Source organism: Cucurbita moschata, unplaced genomic scaffold, assembly GCF_002738365.1.
Source record: "Cucurbita moschata cultivar Rifu unplaced genomic scaffold, Cmos_1.0 Cmo_Scf00006, whole genome shotgun sequence".
Lineage (NCBI taxonomy): Eukaryota > Viridiplantae > Streptophyta > Magnoliopsida > Cucurbitales > Cucurbitaceae > Cucurbita > Cucurbita moschata.
The window spans coordinates 2,120,988-2,133,326 of NW_019268522.1; the positions used below are offsets into that span (position 1 = coordinate 2,120,988).

General features: G+C 40.6%; 1 protein-coding gene across 2 annotated transcripts; it reads right to left on the minus strand.

Annotated features, from left to right (window-relative positions):
- Window positions 1-1,619: 1,619 nt before the first annotated feature.
- LOC111443966 lies at window positions 1,620-11,033 on the minus strand. Of its 2 annotated transcripts, none has more exons than XM_023081842.1 (20): window positions 10,688-11,033; window positions 10,170-10,307; window positions 9,174-9,248; window positions 8,949-9,064; window positions 7,893-8,007; window positions 7,226-7,354; window positions 7,032-7,079; window positions 6,045-6,241; window positions 5,773-5,969; window positions 4,909-5,192; window positions 4,688-4,834; window positions 3,899-4,315; window positions 3,663-3,812; window positions 3,391-3,469; window positions 3,176-3,300; window positions 2,904-3,095; window positions 2,678-2,818; window positions 2,470-2,604; window positions 2,152-2,355; window positions 1,620-2,070 (listed from the first exon to the last, which is right to left on the minus strand). In XM_023081842.1, the coding sequence occupies exons 2-20, from the start codon at window positions 10,302-10,304 to the stop codon at window positions 1,954-1,956; spliced, it is 3,003 nt and encodes a 1,000-aa protein (XP_022937610.1). In that variant the 5' UTR covers window positions 10,305-10,307; window positions 10,688-11,033; the 3' UTR covers window positions 1,620-1,953. The 2 variants fall into 2 exon arrangements, with proteins under 2 accessions (XP_022937610.1, XP_022937611.1); XM_023081843.1 differs by lacking the exon at window positions 10,688-11,033 and adding an exon at window positions 10,517-10,615.
- Window positions 11,034-12,339: the final 1,306 nt, after the last annotated feature.

Sequence of the window (12,339 nt, forward strand, 5' to 3'; positions counted from 1 at the left end):
GATGAGAACGAATCATTCCTTATAAAGGTGCGGAAACTTCTATCTACCAGACGCGTTTTAAAACCATAAGGTTGACAACGATATGTAACGGGCCAAAGTAGATCTAAACACTCACAACCATCAAAATTTTACTTGTCTATGTTGGAGATGCGAATGTGGTTTCATATCAGTCAGAAGTGGAGAAGTTTAGTGTTGACAAGATGTAGACAGCAACATCTTGGTTCATGTTCAACTTTCTTTAGTAGAATCAAAATACAAAAACTAATGGTTTCGGTCCTCGAGACCAAGACTCCTTATAACTCGCACTAAGTTGGTCTAGTAATTAGGAGTCGGCTTGAGATTATTGAAAAGGCATCCTAGCCGCCCCTCTCCCCTAGCTTCTACCTGCTCGTGCTCGTAGCTCGATCGAAGGCCGACGAGTGTGGTCTAACGAAAATACAGTCTCCTTACCACTCGTACCAGGTTGGCCTAGTAATTAGGGGACGGCGAGAATGTTCTGCTAGCTACCACTAAGATATAGAAGTTTCCTTCTCATTTATCAGATATTGGTCTCTTCTTTAGGAAAAAATTTCATATCAGTTTGAATCCTTTGAAAGATAAAAGATTTGTAGTATATAACACAATTTTTCATTCTTCCCAACACAATTCCGAAAGAGAAATAGAGAAGCAAGTCGATAATCGTTCGTTTGGTGGAAAACTGACAAATCGATACTCGTTCTTCGTTGTTTGATAAAGTTAGTAAGCAACAACGATCAAAAGGAATGAATTGTTTTTAATCTCTCACTCTCGCTCTCGTTCCCTTTGAGTAAACCACGGCCATTAGTTTTTGTATATTTTCACGTATGTGTAGTATCACAATCACACTCTTGCAGTAGCAAGATAGCAATAGTACGACACTTGTTCTAACCCAAATGTACAAGTCGGTTGTTAGAAATTCGAACTTTACGAATAACGTCAGCGTATACACGAGTCTCGAGTCACATTTGAAAGAAATGTTTTAGAAGACGTGAGCGAGGAAATACATTGAAAACAATTGGAAAGAAAACAATGTTACAAGCTAAGAACGATTAGGCAACAACAATGGCTTTAATAGCATATAACCCAAGTAGGAAATGACAACTAATCATATCCCCTATAGTACATTTTGAGTCATTTTAGCCTTGACGAGTGTAGATATGATTTTACTGAACAGTCACACTCCCGTATTAGCACAATATTAAGTAGTAAAGGCCTGTCTAAGATGAAAGCAAGTAAAAAGGGGTCGAGTGCAGTCATAGTCAACACGTCATGAACAAGCATGACCAGGACATCCAACATGCAGCCATAAACAACACATCTTGGACAAGCATGACCAATTCATCTGACCTTGAAAAATATATTGATCATCGGTCATGTCTAAGATTTTTAAGATGCATCCGCTAGCACCAATTGTTGCTTCTATATCTAAAAAAACTTTAGATCAAACCCTTATAAGTTTCAGTTTTCAAAGGGTTCAACCAGTTGAAGTGACTACTTGTTCGTAATGGTTCGATAAGAATCTTGATAGAACATGATGGTGTGTTGAAGAGACAACCCCACCACAAGTTGATTATCGACTCGACATCGAGATCGAGAATCAGAGAGCACAAATTCGAACGACATTACATAACAAGAAGCCAAAGCTAGAAAGTTGATAGACATGACAAGAACAAGCCACAAAGAGGGGCTGAGTATCATTCACCAGCATGAGTACTAAAACTTAGCTCTCTATCTATGATTGTTACTAGACACTGCTCAGGTAAGCCTAGCTAGCTAAGCCTCATGAACAGTGAGTGGCACAGTTCAGGTAAGCCTAGCTACTGAATGTATGAAAGGTTAGTTAAGCTAATGCTACGAACGATTTAACAGTGATTATCTACGGATCCTAACGATCGATGTCTTTGTGCGAATCGACAATAATTTATGTACTTCTGGTTAACACCCAGCCGCCTTGAGAAAGTTGTCGAATGGGCTAGCGGGAGGAAGCCTCATGCCTAACCATCGGTCTACTGGCAATCCGCCTCCATGAAGATGTCGTTCGTCTGACAGTATCTGCACGGAAGAAGTGACTCGATCAGTTTAGCATAATGAGGGGATTCGGATAGTCGAGAGAGACGACTTTATGAGGCAGACCTTTTCAACAGCAGAGTGGCTACTCATAGGAAATGGAGGACAATATCCATCATGTCTGGTATGGTGGTTCTCATGTGCCAACCAATTGGAGAGTTTCTTCCTTGTGCCGGTGCCGAGAGCTTCACATTGGCTTGCCATGGCGTTGTATGGAAGAGGCGACGTAGAAACCGATGTTCCAGCTACCTGACCGGCTACCTCCAGTGCCTGAAAATGAAACATTCATGAGTTCGGGGAAGAGCTCAGAAAGCTTTCGGATTATTTCTCATAAACAAGTCGAAACTAAGCCTCCAACATAGACATAAGGAATGTATACGATACCGATTCGAGAAGCTGACTAATGCCCATTATGTGAGATACCGAAGGCGATGGAGGTACTCGAGGAATGAACCGAGCAATATCCGCAACAGAGGCTTCACTCGTCACTTCATCCTCAACCAGTAAATTAGAAAGATCCTGCAGACCAAGAACATATGATTTCGCTAGTAGAATGGACGAGCGTAAAAGCTTAAAAGAAGAATCATCATACCCCATCGAACGATAAGGATTCCTTCGAGTGAGCAACCGATTTATTTTTGCGAAAATCGAGCATTGATTGTGGGCCATACATGTAAGGATCATCAGGTGTAAATGCCTCTAATAACAGCTTAGCTAGCTCATTTTTATCCAGCTAAACCAACATAAACGAACATTTAGAGCAACAGAACGCGAATTTAAACGAAAACGTAGATACATTTCAACTAGAAACATGTTACCTGGGTAATTCCCGACAAGTTTTGTGCTAAAATATCGATAATGACATTGTCTGCTTCGTATACTTTGTTGCGCAGGTCAGAGAGATAGGACCGAGCTAGCTCATTATCAGTAACGGATCCATATTCCCTCAGATCGACCTCAGGCTTTAAACAAACGTGAAGATCTTCACTAATTACCAGATATGGATCAACCTAAACATGAAAATATGCTAAGTCTTAATTAAGATATCATTTGTAGAAGCTATGTTCGATATAAGACAGGATGAACTCACATCATAAGCCACTAATGACTTCAGAAGATGATTCAAATGAGGTATGTGATAGAGCTTAGCAGCAAACAGCAGCATGCCTATAGACAAAATAAACACCGACCTCTGTGACGACGGGCGTAACGTACCTGTCAAAACAATAAGAGAATTATCGATAACGCATTTCTATCGCTCATCGAGTCATCATCGCAAAAACGAATATAGAATTTTCTGATCACCATGGTAAGGCTCCAGAGATACATTTCTCAGAGACAGTGGAAGCTGGAAGAATCGGATCATAAGATTGTCCTGCTGGCTCTGCAGGCGTACATGTCGAGTAATTTCACGGTTAAGTACAGTCGTAAAGAACGGTTTAGGAATCAAAAAGGAAAGCTGGAAAATCCCATGAACATTATTCAGATATCGAAAACATCATTTGAATGGTGTCAGGAACGAGAGTTTCGTTCATCTTTCGAAAATTTAAAGTCATCTAATCGTGTCTAGATTTCACCTTCAGGCGTGCCGAGATTAGTGTCAAGACAAAAGAATTAGCAATGGCTTCAATATTTGAGGGAGAATTATCTGGAAGATTGGCTTGTATCCAGAACGCAGACAACAATTGTGATAATTGATCTTCACTAAACTTCATGATCCGTGGTTCCTGAAATACAAAACCAAATATTTAGTTCAATAAATCACTCGGTTATGGCCCGAGTTACTAATTTCTTATGTTACGAGTCGGCTTACTGCTTCGGTGGAACTTGAAGATCCAGCTTTCCTGTCAATGATCGATTGAATTTTGTGAAATGTAGCGAAATTTCGATGGTTCCGTCTCTGCTTCCAGTCTTCTTCTAAAGAGCCATTTTCTTTTAGATTCGTTTGAATATTATGTCCAGTTTTTTCTTCTCTCGGGCCATCCTTTTCTCGTCGAAGTTTATCGAGTAGAGCAGTAATGGAAGCAGAAGTCGACGCAGACGCTGCATTGGAATGCCATGCCGTTGGCTTGTAAGGAGTAGCAGATTGAACCGAGGAAGTTTCTTGTAGGTGGCAATTAGAACTGGGAACGACAAGAACGGAGAATATTTGATGAGCTCCGATGCGTGTTTCGGTATCAGGATGCAACATTGCCTTCAGGATTTGGACAAGAAGAGCTTCTGGAAACACCTATATATACAAGTACTATAACTAGTGAGAGCTGCATTGAGTGAGAATTTGATATCAACATATAAAAAAGAAAGGGCTACAAAATGTGCAAGGACAACGTCTTAGAACGCGAGCAAATAGCCACCGATGACACCCCGACGTCGGTCGAACGAAAACTAGCGGGGAGAAAAACCATTATTTGGTGCTAGCTGCCGATCGTAAGCGTCGAAATCGTCGAGTTTCAACGTTCCTCACAAAATTGTCGAAAAATTATCGACTACAGCTCAGTTTTTTTCAAACGGTCCAACCAGGATTTCCAAAGGGTTTCGGTTTTAATCCGGGTTAATTATATGAGAATGTTCCTAAAGTTCGAAGCAGTAGAAACATTCCTACCTGTTGGGAGTCTGAAGAAACTGATACCAAGGAGATCATGTGAGCAAGAATCATCAAGGACCCAATGGTGGCTCTTGCAACAGCTCCAGAAGTCAAATTCTCGAGCGATATAGCCATCAGATCGTACAAAGGACGCGCATCACCGATCTACAAAAACCATATTAAGTTCATCGACCATCGACGTTAAATATGGAACAATGCTATAAATGTTTCAACCATACCCCTCTGCCAATTTCATGTAAGCAATCTTCAATAGACTTTTGAAGTGAAATATTCAAATCCAGTTCTTGCTGCCCAGCTGATTCAACTGTGACTTGAAGACTCTTCCTAAGATGCCTGCACAAGTCAGAGACAGATCCGATTTCTGCCAGCACGGTTCCCGACCTAATTTGTCTAGCTAAATTTGAAGCAACTTGAATGATACACGTTTTCAGCTGAGGATCATGTGAAACGTTTTTGTGGTCGAGATGGCGTATTACCGAAGCCAATATTGACTGCTGGTTACCTGAAGAACAAAATATAGGTATATATCACCCCAATTCCTATGTTTCGTTATAACACAAGTAACGAGTAATGATGTAATGGCCCAAGCCCACAGCTAGCAAATATTGTTCTCTTTGGGCTTTCCCTTTCGAGTTTCCCCTCAAGGTTTTTATAAAACGCGTCTGCTAGGGAGAGGTTTCTCCACATCCTTGTAAAGGGTGTTTCGTTCTCTTCCCCAACTGATGTGCGATATCACCATCCACCCCCCTTCAGGGCCCAACGTCCTCACTAGCACTCATTCATTTCTCCAATCGATGTGGGACCCCACCAAATCCACCCCTACCCCACCTTCGGGGAACAACCTCCTTGCTGGCACTTCGCCCGGTGTTTGGCTCTGATACCATTTGTAACGGCCCAAGCCCATCACTAGCAAATATTGTCCTCTTTGTGCTTTCCCTTCCGAGTTTCCCCTCGAGGTTTTTAAAACGCGTCTGCTAGGGAGAGGTTTCCACACCCTTATAAAGGGTGTTTCGTTCTCCTCCCCAACTGATGCGGATATCACAAACGATCCCAAGTCTAATACAAAAGGGAGTGATAATCACCTGAACTCTCCATGAAGTATAACATATCAGACAAAACCATCAAAGCAAGGCCCTGCTGTGGAACCCAGTGCCTTCCCGAATCGAAGTAGATAAACATTGGATCCAATACTCGGCGCATTGTTGTACTCTCCTTGGCCAAATCAAGCATTCGTTGCACGCAAATCTGAGACCATACTCTTGGAGACTCGCTCTCTTCCCTGAAGAAAAGAAAAACAATTATAAGCTACAATCTCATATGACAGACTTTAGAGCATATGATCCGATGAAAATACCGAGTGAGTAGAGCCGGATCCTTCTTATTCGGTCTTGGTCTGATGATTCCGTATGAACCATTAACATCACCACCAACTGCACCACATCTCCCTTCAGATCTAGCAACTTCATTAAGCCAATTATGATGTGGCTCTGTGTTATCATCGGAGTTACCATCACGAGCAGGATCATAGTTCTCAAGAGTCACACGAACAATCTGACATTTTGACAGCGTTTATGTTACGAAAATAAAATAAAATGTTTAAGCATGAAGGATTTCTGATAATATGATGGCCTTTTCAATTATTCTAGATGCATTAGTATAATTCCAGGCATTTTGCACAGAACAATGGTATTGATGATGTTAGAATAAGATGAAGACTTCATAACAGAAAGCACAATTTGTTATTATTAGTAATGGATGGTTAGCTAGCAGACTTGTTTACTGTTAGCATGTCCCTTCTCGATGATGTAACGGCTCAAGCCCACCGCTAGCAGATATTGTCTTTTTTGGACTTTCCCTTTCGGGGCTTCCCCTCAAAGTTTCTAAACCGCATCTGCTAGGGAGAGGTTTCCACACCCTTATAAAGAATGCTTCGTTCCCCTTTCCAACAGATGTGGGATCTCACAATCCACCTCCTTGGGGACCCAGTGTTCTCGCTAGCACACCGCCTGGTGTCTAGCTCTAATACCATTCGTAACAACCTAAGCCCACCGCTAGCAGATACTGTCCTCTTTGGGCTTTCCCTTTTGGGCTTCCCCTCAAGGTTTTTAAAACATGTCTGCAAGGGAGAGGTTTCCACACCCTTATAACGAATGTTTCGTTCTCCTCCCGAACCGATGTGGGATCTCACAAACGAGCTATTAGCATGTAATTTGGTTAGTTTCAACTTAACAGTTTGAGCTACATCTACCTTACTAGGCATGAAGTGTACTTAAATTACTCGAGGGAAAAATCAAAGGGCAACGCTTAACCATAGCTATTAGGAGAGGCATACATAACTTACCTCGTCGAACTCGAGAAAAATATGTGAATACTCGGTCATGAACCAGACCTGGCAAAAAAGAGGATGAGAAATTGCTAAGAAGAAAAAGTTCCAGCTTAGTATTAAAAAAAATGAAAAATTCAGATAATACTTTTTTTTTTTTGAAATGATGGATAAACCACAGAACAAAGCATTAAAAGAAAGCATCGTATAACCATGGCAGAAATGCATTGTAGACTTGATGCCCTCAAGCGCAGCATTTTTTGGTCTTCCCCTTTTTCCAATGCCAGCATACATACTTTCGGTACCAAGCTCTCGACATTGTGCATGTACGTGCTGTCTGCCTGTCCGACATAAATGAAAACTACAAGAAATTAGAGATAGAAAAAAAAAAAAAAAAAAGCTAACAAAAGAAAACAGTACAGGAAATTAAATTTCTAAACGTTATAGTGATCCTGTAATATTCCACGTTGGTTGGGGAGGAAAACAAAATACCCTTTATAAGGGTGTGAAAACCTTTCCCTAACAGACGCGTTTTAAAGCCTTGAGGGAAAGCTCAAAGAGGACAATATATGCTAGCGGTGGGGCCGGGGTCGCTACAGATCAGAAGATAAATGTTTGTTCTAAGAAGAAGAAGCTTTAAGTAGGAACAACTTTGACCGTAAAATGGCTAAAAGCATGCGATCGTATGCTAGAAGAATATTCCCGTTTAATGAGTGCTTACTTCACTCATTTCGTCTCGCATCATTTACAGAGATCGAACTATACATCACAAGCAAGAACAGAAGCATACATAGATAATAAAAATAACTCAAGTTCTGCTTGCTACAATCAGTGTTCTTCTTCTTCCCTTGATAATTAGGCCATATGAACTAGAATCACCTGATTGTGTATGAAGTTTGTCAAGGTTTGACACCCGAGTATTAGCAAGTCAACGTGCTTTGAGTTGTCTAAGAGTTCAGCAATGACCTTCAGCAGACTACCAGCAAAATATGCCCTTCAAAATTGAAAAGAGTCGACGATTAATGGTTGTAAAACCCCGAGTCATATCCAAATGAATAAACAGTGTTCTAAAATAAGTATAATACACTATCAAGTCGAAGCAACTAGAGCTTTATAGGGTCTAAGAACAAAAGCCAAAACCATGACTAAGAAGTATGACTAATGTGAGATCTCACATTGGTTGGGGAGGAGAACGGAACACCCTTTATAAGGGTGTGGAAACCTCTCCCTAGCAGGCGCATTTTAAGAAGGGAAGCCCGAAAGGGAAATCCCAAAGAGGACAATATCTGCTAGCGGTGGGCTTGGGCCGTTACAAATGGTATCAAAGCCAGACACCGGGCAATGTACCAGCGAGAAGGTTGAACCTTGAAGGAGGGTGGACACGAGGCGGTGTGCCAATAGGGACACTGGGCCCCGAAGGCGGGTGGATTGTGAGATCCACATCAGTTGGGAAGGAGAATGAAATACCCTTTTTAAGGGTGTGGAAACCTCTCCTTAGCAGACACGTTTTAAAAACCTTGAGGGGAAGCTCGAAAGGAAAAGCCCAAAGAGGACAATATCTGTTAGCGGTGGGCTTAGGCCGTTACAAATGGTATCAGAGTCAAACACCGAGCGATGTGCCAGCGAGGAGGCTGAACCCCGAAGGGGGTGGACACGAGGCGGTGTGCCAGCAAGAACGCTGGGCCCCGAAGGAGGGTGGATTGTGAGATCCCACATCATTTGGGGAGGAGAATGAAACACCCTTTATAAGGGTGTAAAAACCTGTCCCTAGCAAACGCATTTTAAAAACCTTGAGAGGAAGCCCGAAAGGAAAAGCCCAAAGAAGACAATATCTGCTAGCGGTGGACTTGGGCCGTTACAACTAAGGAGCCACCTACGCAGAATTCATGAACCATACGCAACTCCAACCCGCAAAGATGAAAGGTTATCACTTACATCTGGTTCTTACAAAGGGAAAGCAACTTATTGTATGTATCTGCAATGATAGCAATGCATTTGACTTGCTCACATCGAAGTTCTTTACAGCATCTGTCTTCAAGATATTTTACAATCTAGGTACCATAAAGAGAAGCATTAGTACCTCAGAAATGAAACACATATTTCTGAACTAATCAAACTTGTTTACTTCAAAGATTATGAAACGTTATATAACGTGAATACCTTCGGAATGCGGAACGGATTTTTCGCAGCATATTCACATAACTTCACGATTTTCCTCTCGCTTTGAGGGCCATCCTGTAAAGGGTTTCCCCACCAAAGCTCATTCAATGCAACTATTGATTCATAGAACTGATGGTAAAAAAGAAAGGCTATCAACTATATTAAACCTAATGTTATGCTAACAACTAAAACATGCCAAGTTGTTCAATGAAGACTCATTTCACTGTTAAGTTCGTGTACAAATACAGAGTTTTATCTTCTCCAAAGGAAATCGGACAACGTGGTTCTTTTCCCATAGATCACACACTGTAACAGCCCAAGCTCACCGCTAGCAGATATTGTCCTCTTTGGGATTTCCCTTTCGGGGTTTTCCCTCGAGGTTTTAAAACGCGTCTACTAGGGAGAGATTTCCACACCCTTATAAGAAATGTTTCGTTCCCCTCTCCAACCGATGTGGGATCTCACAATCCACCCCTTTGGGGCCAGCATCCTCGCTGGCATACAGCCCGGTGTCTAGCTCTAATACCATTTGTAACAGCTCAAGCCCACCACTAGCATATATTGTCCTCTTTGGGCTTTCCCTCAAGGTTTTAAAACGCGTCTACTAGAGAGAGATTTCCACACTCTTATAAGTAATGTTTCGTTCCCCTCTCCAACCGACGTGGGATCTCACACACACATTAAGAAGAAAGGCAAATCACTACAAGACCATCGACTCACCGTTGGTCCAACTCCTTCAACACAATCAAAGTACAAAAACAAACTTAACAACATCAACGAAGCATTCGAAATCCTGCACATTAACGAATAACAAACTAACCTAGCCCGAACAGCTATAGTATAGACAAAAGACAAAGAACCATCAAGTCATCCATTGTTCAATTCCATTATCACAACCAAAGTAGAACAACATAGAATTTAAACAAACAGATCAACAAAGCATAGCCCATTTCACACATCAATGATCCTACAGTATCAACAACTAGGGATGCTTACAAGAGATTTAGGAAATATGTCAGCTAGCAACTTCTTGTAACGCTTAACTGGCTGCCGAGACCTCGACCTCAGAGCAGGGCAGCATATGCACATATTCCCGCATGCTGGGAAGATTTTTCTGGAGATGACACCCATTTCCTGCAACAAAAGGAACACAAAACTTGAGTCTGCCTTCCACCAACATAATACTAAGCAAAACAGTGTCAAATGGTCTGAAATATCATGTGAAAACAGTAAAGTTGAAAGTGAGAACCTAAAGAACAAATTTGAAATCAACAAAAACGTCTTATAGTTGAAGACAAAGTGCAAAAAACAACAAACACCAAAGGAAACAAAGAGAACCCCACCTAGAAAAAGCTAAAAAGATGAACTATAAGACCACATAACAAGACATTGCAGCAAAACAACACAAACCCATTTCACAGAGAAGCTCAAACCGACATGAGAAACCCCAAAATGGAAGAAATTCAAACAGAGAAGAGGAGAAAAAACAAGAACAGTGTGAAGAACAAACGTACCAAGCCAACACCCAGAACCCAGATCCGGGAAGTGAAGGCTCCTCCGTTGTGAGTAAATCACAGTGGAAATGAACGATCAAACGGTAAAAATGGAGGAAGAAACAGAGGAAACGGAAGCCGTAGATGGGGAAATCAAGTAGAGAGAGTGAAAAAAGCGCATGAATCGAGCAAAAGGACAAAGATAAATTTTGAGAAGAGAAGGAAAGCACGTGAAAGTGTCAGCGAATTCTCATCGAAGAAAGTTGATTGGTGGTTCAATGTCAGAAAAATTGGAATACTAACCCGTTTTTGCTCTACTTTTTGCTGTTGAGCAAAGGCTAAGAAGGACACTAGGCGGATTCCCTTTTGAAAATTGGGTCGCCTCGCCTGGTTTAAAAAACCGCTTTAATTTGAACTTCTTTTACAGTTCTCTCTCAACCCTTTTAAGCTTTTGATTCATTCAAAATAGACAACTCTCAAACGCTTTTTGCCAAGAACAATCCATCAAGATGTTTCCAACGGAGCTGCTTTTGTGGGTTATGGCTGAAATAGAAACTGTAATTTGATGGGATACAAGAAGGGTTTGGATCAAAATCTTCAATTTTGGTTTAAATACACTTGAAGTTATCTCATGCTAACTCAAATAGCATTTAATGATCCATCATAAATGCTTGAGGGGACAAAAAAAACCCCAAGGGAATGGGAAAAGTGAAGGAAATGAAATATAATCTTGAGCTAATTGGCTTGTTCGGGTTTTTTAGTCTCGACTAACTTCTTGGTCAGGAATACAGATAAATTACGTTAGCTTAGTTCACGATACCACTAACCCCTTTGTTAACAAAAAAATCAATTTTTTTAGTTTGTAAAAATTTAGAGAAAGAATTAGGTCTCGTATAAAAGATTAGTCGATCTTCTCTTAAATTGCCTAATCCTTTCCATAAATTGCCGTTTAACTGAACTTTCGTAGAAATTTGAAATTAAAAAAAATATACATTTAGAATAAAATAGAGTAAATAACTTGTAAAATATAACTAAAGAAGAAAATTGTCTTTTATGTTTACTTTGGAAATTTGCATTCAAAGGCATCAACTTTTTAGGTAAAGAAATGACAAGAGACAAAGGACAAATCTTCTCAACATGTGTATATATATATATATATATATATATATCAAATGGCTTATCCCTTTCAAATATTTTCGATCATTATGATCCGTCCGATCGAGTTATATTGTTCTTATTTGAAAAAAATACAACATTACTATTCAAGATTTGGGGGCGAGAATTCACATATTAGAAAATATCGTAATCAAATCAGTTATGTTAATATTAGTCTATATATAGTTAGAGTCGTTTCTTTAATAGAGTTGGAGATGTCCCTTTAACACGGGCCCACAAAGACTTGTCGAGATTGGAAAGAGTGAGGAGATTTCTTAAATCATTGACGGAACAGGGACGGAGACAGGGATTATACTCTACAACTAGTCCTAGCGAACGGGATTAGATACCTTGGTAGTCCATGGCGTAAACGATGAGTGTTCGCCCTTGGTCTACACGGATCAGGGGCCCATTTGTTTCTCTTTTTCGTTCCTAACTATGAAAAATTTTGTAGATATGAAAATTTAAATAAGTAACAAGGATAACGGGCTTCCCGTTCTCTGTTACGTGAATATCTT

Excerpts from the sequence above, each read along its gene's own strand:
- LOC111443966 (XM_023081842.1), bottom strand. The coding sequence starts at position 10,304 with ATGGGTGTCATCTCCAGAAAAATCTTCCCAGCATGCGGGAATATGTGC. Across the intron at positions 5,193-5,772 it reads ATACTTCATGGAGAGTTCAG|GTAACCAGCAGTCAATATTG; the intron begins GTGATTATCACT and ends TTTGTTCTTCAG. Across the intron at positions 2,071-2,151 it reads GCCACTCTGCTGTTGAAAAG|ATACTGTCAGACGAACGACA; the intron begins GTCTGCCTCATA and ends TCTTCCGTGCAG.